The sequence below is a fragment of the Anarrhichthys ocellatus genome, unplaced genomic scaffold (assembly GCF_004355925.1).
Source record: "Anarrhichthys ocellatus isolate YVR2014 unplaced genomic scaffold, GSC_Weel_1.0 scaffold219, whole genome shotgun sequence".
Classification (NCBI taxonomy): Eukaryota; Metazoa; Chordata; class Actinopteri; order Perciformes; family Anarhichadidae; genus Anarrhichthys; species Anarrhichthys ocellatus.
In genome coordinates this window covers 23,736-31,025 of record NW_022280249.1, presented here as the reverse complement: position 1 = coordinate 31,025, position 7,290 = coordinate 23,736, and the positions used below count along the sequence as shown (strand labels likewise).

Genomic DNA, 7,290 nt, shown 5'->3' with positions numbered 1-7,290 from the left:
TCTCTCTCTCTCTCTCTCTCTCTGTCTCTCTCTCTGTCTTCCCTGTCTCTCTCTCTCCCCTGTCCATCCATCCTGTGTGTGGGTGTGTGTGTTGTGTCTTTCTAGGAGAGGTGTAATGTTGAGGCTGAGCGTCGGGCCCTGCAGAGCCTCCAGGAGGGCTACGCTGAGTTGGAGAACCAGCTCCATAACTGTCCCGAGTCCCTGCGGGAACAGTTGCAGGAACAGCTCAAAAGGGTGGGTCGTCAGTCCGGCACAAGCACCTAGACCCCCCCACTCCCACCTCGCCCAGTAGCCTTCCCCAATACATCACCACACACACACACACACACAGTCACCATCCCACCCACAACCTTTCACTGAGTGGCATCAGCCCGTCCCTTAGCTTCCTGTCCTCACCAGTTGGCTTCTTCTAAACTGCAGCTGACGTGCTTTGGCCTGAAGCAATATTTAGTATTAATTAAGCACCTATTTTTGATTTAGAATTTTTAAATGTATGTAAATGTAGAGAACAAGTCAAATACACAGCTAGCAAGAGAGCTATCCAGAGCTAGCGTTAGCTAAAGCTAAAGCTCTTGCTGTATCTGTTAAAAGAAAAACAATAATTTCCCAAAACTGAAATATTTGTAACTTAGTTAATTATTCCACTCATGACAAACTGAGACAGAATAATAGACCCTCTTGCAGTGTGGCATGGTGAAGCTACTTTAAAGTTACATATTCAGATGTATTTCATTGTGAATTCATTTATCATATTGATTTCCGTAGACGTGTTGATAGTAGGTGGACAGATGGACACCTTTCAAAGCAGAGAAAACTGTTTATTGTCTTTAATAAGTTAAAAGGAAGAAGACAAAAGATGTTTTATTAGTTGATTCTTTTTTCCTTCTTGCATCCTGTGAAGATCATTTAAAGACTGCAGCATGTAACTCTCTGCATGTCTGTTCCTTCTCTTTAACCTGGTGTTTGTGCACAGTTGCAGATAAAGTTTAAGTTACATTAATAGTATTACTCTTAAACTATTTGTTGGATTAGTTTCCAGTGGTGGACGCTGAGGATTGTCCGAACGTTTCCAATAAATCCAAAAGAAAAAGATAAATGTTATGATTTCTGAAATTTATAACATGTTTTTATCTAACAAAATATTCTGCTTTAATCTATTTATGTTGGCGGTCAAAAAGCCAACAAAGGAAGCACCTGTGTTAACGCGTTGGTCTAGCAGCAATCTAACAGCACCATTACTTCCATTTATATAATTACAATAACCAGAACATCTTATCTAGATAACAGCCAGCCTTTGAACTGTAAACCTCTCTCACTGCTTCTGTCTCAGCACTAAATGTAACCGGCCTCAGCACATACCATCACACACACACACACACACACACACACACATAGTTGGTGTATTTATGAGAAGCCCCCTCACAGACGAGCTGCAGGAATGTTCCCTCCTCCACACCTTCATGCTCCCTCAGAGCGATGAGGTCGTGCTGCTGCACCGCATGTGTGGATCTGATCTGCATCTCTTCTGTGGTTTCTTTGTCCCGGCTCGCATAATGTGTGTAACTGCTCACTAATCAATTAACAAAAACTCTGACTTGATGCATCCTCTGTCCTCCGCTCGCTCTCATCCTGTGACTTCTCTCCTGCAAATGAAACAAAAGATGAATCTTTTGTTTCTACCGGTGTGAAGCGTTGTTGTCGGCTACGTGTATTTGTTGGGTAAAGAAGTTCAAAGGTTCAAGACTGTTGTTAAAGGTGCACTGTGTGATATTGTGCCACCTGCTCCAAACCAATAGGGGGCAGCATTTCACCTCTACTACAAAATAAGAGCCCGTCACAATAACACTGCTGTCTTCAGGTGTGGCGTCGGCCAGTGGTTTAAGTCGGCCTTCTGTGAGTTCACTGTGACGCTAACTGGAGGTTTGATAGTTTGGTTAATACGGATTTAATCCGAAGTGGCAGAAACTATAAAAAGGACTCGTTTCCTGGGACCAGAACCTCCAGATTTGGGGTTTGCGGTGCCAGAATTTGCGTTGCTTCACAGCTATAAGATATACCAGCAGTTTATCGTTTCTGCCATTTTGGATTTAATCCAATAAACAAACTCTCTGTACCTTCAACACACTCTACTTCTTCATCCTCGTGTTGGATCGAGGACAGACTGGACGCCACAGTGACTCACTATCACCTCCAGAGGTCACAAGTGGTATTACAATACACAACGGGGCTAGCTGGTTAGCATGCTAATTTCATTAGATATCTCCGCAGCAATACATGGACATCTTTGTAACATCAACACTGTAACGTCTTCACATTCTGTTCAAGTTTTAAAGTTAAGATTCTGGCAGATTTCACACGTTGCACCAGTAGATTTATTTGTTCCTGTTCTGAACGCTCTGCATGTCAGTGAGGTGACTTTGCAGGCCGTCGGGTTTCTTTACCAATATCTTTCTGAAGAACCTTTTTACCATCAAGTATCTGTCCTGTCATTTTCACATTGTAGGCGTTGATTCTGTAGCAGTTTAAGTAGAAGATCTGACCTCAAATCTTCCAGTGCAAAGTAGCAATTAACATAAACGTTATGTTAATTGCCGTTGCTTGCCTCCTGTGTACCTTTACAGTAGAAGCATGTTCTTCATGACTGAGCACCGTGTGCTTGTTCTTGTCCCCCAAAAAGAGCTTCAGCCAGGAAAACACTTTCAAACTATTTCAGTCTGAGAATAGTGGCTGGCTTTAAGAGGAGCCACTTATATTCCTGTTTTTGTAACCGCTGATGATGCTGATGATGATGGTGTGTGTGTGTGGGCCTCCATCAGGACGGAGAGGCGTTGGAAACGGGAACCAAGAAGTTTGAGGACTTGGAGTTCCAGCAGCTGGAGAGAGAGAGCAGCCTGGAGGAGGAGAGAGAGACCATCAGTCAGCAGCTGCTGCAGGAGAGAGCCGAGTACCACGGCAGCGTGGCCACGAGGAAGGTGAGCAACACCGACATTCATATCCTGGAAGCTCCTCCCAATCATCAGCTACAGAGAGGAAGCAGCCAAACAGAGTCTCAACCATCTGGACAGAGGCATGAAATCAGTGTTTATTTTAATCAAAGGTTTTAATTACGACATCAGAAACCCACCGGAGACGTTTGGAGGTTTCATTTTGCACCGCCGCATCCGTCCACTCAGGATCCAGAAAGCACAGTACTGTCCATGCTATTACACAGCGCTGGTGATCGGCTTTCTAACAACTATTTAAACAGTTTTCTCTACTGTGTTTTTTTTTGAGCGGCTAAACGCCAACACGTTCTGACTGAAGCAGAAGACTTTTTTTAGTGAGAAAAACACATCTGATGATGCGTTTACTAGATATGCTGTAAACAGTTTTCTCTCTCGTGTTTATGACTTAAGAACGTGTGAATAAAAGGTTTTGTTATGTGATTTAAATAAAGTGTTTGTTGTTGTAGTACTCATTCTGGCCAGAAGAGGCAAAGAGTGCACCACCATGTTTTAAATATGACTAAAAGTATTTATGTTTTCCTCCAGGTGAGTTTTAATTGACATAACTTGCTCACACACAATGTATGCACGTTGTGTTTAGAGTGCATGGGGGAAAGGGAATCTCTATGTGGAGCATGTGGTGGTGGTGGTGAATGTGGTGGTTATCCTGGTAGAACTGCACAAAGGATTTTCTTTTAAGACTTTGGAGAGATTATCTTGGCAATACCTTTTTCTCGCCTGTTCTGAAGCCATCAACACAGGCCTAAGATTGGCCTCTCAGGGCTTCCGTAGCTCAGCTTGCAATAAGAACTTCTCTCTGCGTTCTTTAGGAGAAGGTGTCTGCTCTGGAGAACCAGGCCGGCCAGCTCGGCCTGCAGGCGTCTCAGGAGTGCGAGCGGCTCGCCAAAGATCGGACGCTCGCTCTGCAAATGCTCCTAAAGGTACTGAGTGAAAGTTCAAACTCACCCTGAACAATATTTCACTCAAAGTGGGATTCTTGGAAGGAAAGCACAGATTATTGCAGAAAGTCTGCATCTTGTAAATCTGCATATTTCATCTAAAAACCTGCAGTTTACAGTAATGTTGATGTTTTTGTGCTTGAATTTAAATAGTTGCTCAATGTTTGCGTCCATATTTGACGGACGTGGTTGTAAAAATTCTGTCAATCTATTTTTAACGGCCATTTAAATGTTTTTAAATTATTGTAATTCACAGGTTAAATTTAGAGGCGGAGTCTGTGATTCCAATCCACTTTTGTCAAATTTAACAAATATCTCCTCACTTTGAAAGGTGGGGTTTCTCCATCATGCAAGTGCTCGCTTCACCGGTGGAGGAAAATCCTGCAGCATGAGCTCCACAAAAATGACTTATTTGGTTTAACACAACCCGTGACTAACACACACTTGTGTGTTGTTGTTGTTCCAGGAGAAGGAGAGGCTGTCGGCTCTGGAAAAGAGGTACCACGGCCTGACGGGTGGGAGGAGCTTCCCCAAGTCCTCCACGGCCATGAGAGAGGTGAGGGAACTCATTTACACCTTTAACTCGCTGTGATTTGCTCTAACTCTACTAATATCAAGATCTACGGTGGTCTTAGTGTGTGGAGAGCAAACTAATCTGGTAACGGACTTGTTTAACTCTTGACACGTCGTCATTGGACGCTTTAACGGAGGGAAAGCACGAGTTAGACCAGAGCTTGTATCTGTAGAAAAAAAGCACTTTTATTCCTGATTGTTAAAACAGGAAGCGCTCCAGAAGGCTGAGCTGTTGATGGACTAAATGACTCGATGCCTTTCAGGGGTTTTAATACCTTTTATGATGGTCACATGTTCAGCATGTTTTTATTCACCGCTACGTCACTGGTCTGTGTAACGGCCAACTAAAGTGCCTGTTGTGTGACGTCCTGTTGTGTGACGTCCTGTTGTGTGACGTCCTGTTGTGTGACGTCCTGTTGTGTGACGTCCTGTTGTGTGACGTCCGGTTATGATGGTTAAGAAGCACACCAAGCAGTTTGTGTTGCTTGGTGTGAACCTGTGTGTCCGTCCGTTTAGCTGTAATACCAGGAATCAAACAGTCGGGTTAAATATGGGCTGTGTGTGTGTGTGTTCATGTTCTCATCCTGTCTGATTGTTGTTGGCTCCTGGTGCTCAGGAGTACATGAAGCTGTCGGACGTCTGTAAGATGTACGGCAGAAGCTCCGCCTCTCACGGCCGCTCGTTAGCCGTAGACGCTGCGTTAGCTGGCGAGGTAGCATCACTTCCTGTCTGTCTGTAGCATCACTTCCTGTCTGTCCTTCTGTTCCATGTCATGCTGCTCAGACTGACTGAACTGGTCATGAGTCTTTGATCTCGGAGCAGAGTTTAATCAGGGTTACAATGACAAATGCAGGTTTGCTTTGAGGCAACCAAAAGCTGATATTTTGTATTAATGACTAATATATTCTTGATCCTGTAAAACAGAAGTCTAGTAGTACAACATGCAGGGCTGGGTTTTATTTGATATATATTTATATATATATATATTTCATATTTGATCCATTTTTTTATTCCTGTATTTGAAAGCTGAGAGTCGGAGACGAGACAGAACATGAGAGAGAAAGATGGAAACGATGAAAGACATTCTTTCTACAGATTGTTATATTATTTATCTTTACTGTTCTCTTTGGATCCTTTGAACGGTCTTTTACTTCATGAATCTAATAATAAGGCCTTAATTGGTATTAAAATGTCTTAAATCAGTCTGTCAAGTCTTTCTAAAGACATGAGAAGTAAAGAAAATGCTTAGAGGACATGTTTCTATTTACTGCTTCATGATGCAGGAAGACACCGAACTTGATGTTTCCTTACTGCTGCCTGTCTTGCTGACGTGTCTGTCTCCTCTCCTTACTGTCTGTCTGTCTGTCTCCTCTCCTTACTGTCTGTCTGTCTGTCTCCTCTCCTTACTGTCTGTCTGTCTGTCTCCTCTCCTTCCTGTCTGTCTGTCTGTCCTCCTGAAGGACTACGTGACAGTGGGTCAGTTAAATCACATGTATGGGATGCCGAAGGTGGAGTCGTCTCCTACGTCCCCGCTTCGTCAGCCCCTGCAGTCTGGACCCGTAGACCCCGCCTTCTCCCCTCACGGCTCCTCCCTCGCTCTCTCTCTGGAGGTAGTGTGCTTCCTTCCCTCCCTTCCTTCCCTTCCTTCCTTTATGGGTCACCAGCTCAACCAAAACGTTTGTTGTATTTGAATGATTTTAGTTGTAAGATTATATAAATGTGGGAAACGTAGACGTGAGAAAACCCAGATTCATGTCTCACAGTGGGACATGATTACATTCAACCGTCTCAGTTGGTACCTGGGCGTGTCCTCCGTGTCTTAAACATGAGATGGTTGAACTGAGTGAAGGGATCAGTCATCGTGTCTCTCTGCTGGTTGTCTGTCAGCAGCTTCTCTCAGTCGCTGTTTAAAGTGTTTACTTCACAGCAGAGACGGGAACCAGAATAAAGTGTTGTTCTTCAAGATGCTTCGTAGAGACACTCGACACATTTCAGTGAATTAAAACATCACATTGGATGAAAACTTAAGAAGTGGGTCATTGCAGCTGCAACATGGAATTAGAATCCAGACATGTAAAGTAGGATGAAGCAGCTGGAGGGTGTGAAGCATAAAGGAGCTGACGACAATAAGGTGTTGAAGATGTTTAAGAATCGTTTTATAACTCTTCATCACAGCGGTTCATAAAACACACGTCTCCCTCCGTCTCTGAGTGCTTTCTAATCTCTTGTTCTTCTCGTCTTTGTTTCCTCTCTGCTGGTCTCTGCAGTACCAGTCTGAAGGTAGTAGGCCTCACATCCCCAAGCTAGATTTAGAGCAGTGGTACCAGGACCTGATGTCAGACCAGGTCCAGCTCTGTCCCCCCTCTCTGCCGGCCAAGTCGGGCCGCAGACCTGTGCTGCAGGTAGAGGGTTCTTCTTCTTCTTCTTCTTCTTTCCCACTTATTCTGCTGCTGTTTGTGTGTGTGGGAACTTTCATCTGGTCCTGAACCAGTCTCAGTGTAGTCCTGGTCCTCTATCAGACCTCCATCAGTAAAGAGACCGTCAGAGAGAAGATGGTCTGTTTCTATAGAGTTATTCTTAATGCTCGTCATCGGAGCCACCGGGTCGGATTCTGGTGAAACCAGATGAACTCATGCAGGTTCACCAGAACCTCCTTCAGCTCAGACTCCAGCAGAGACCGATCCACCGTGGACAGACCCAGATCACCAGCAGAGGGCCGGTCCACCGTGGACAGACCCAGATCCTCTAGCAGAGACCGGTCCACCGTGGACAGA

The 7,290-nt window shown here is 44.4% G+C and overlaps 1 protein-coding gene across 1 annotated transcript in view; it reads left to right on the top strand.

Annotated features, from left to right (window-relative positions):
• Nucleotides 1–7,290, top strand: part of LOC116400929 (pleckstrin homology-like domain family B member 1) — a 29,221-nt gene that overhangs the window by 5,656 nt on the left and 16,275 nt on the right. The window contains exons 5-10 of the mRNA XM_031879043.1: nucleotides 106–234; nucleotides 2,817–2,972; nucleotides 3,815–3,925; nucleotides 4,410–4,499; nucleotides 5,977–6,126; nucleotides 6,784–6,999. Of these exons, the coding sequence (XP_031734903.1) occupies nucleotides 106–234; nucleotides 2,817–2,972; nucleotides 3,815–3,925; nucleotides 4,410–4,499; nucleotides 5,977–6,126; nucleotides 6,784–6,999 (852 nt within the window). The remainder of the gene's footprint in view (nucleotides 1–105; nucleotides 235–2,816; nucleotides 2,973–3,814; nucleotides 3,926–4,409; nucleotides 4,500–5,976; nucleotides 6,127–6,783; nucleotides 7,000–7,290) is intronic.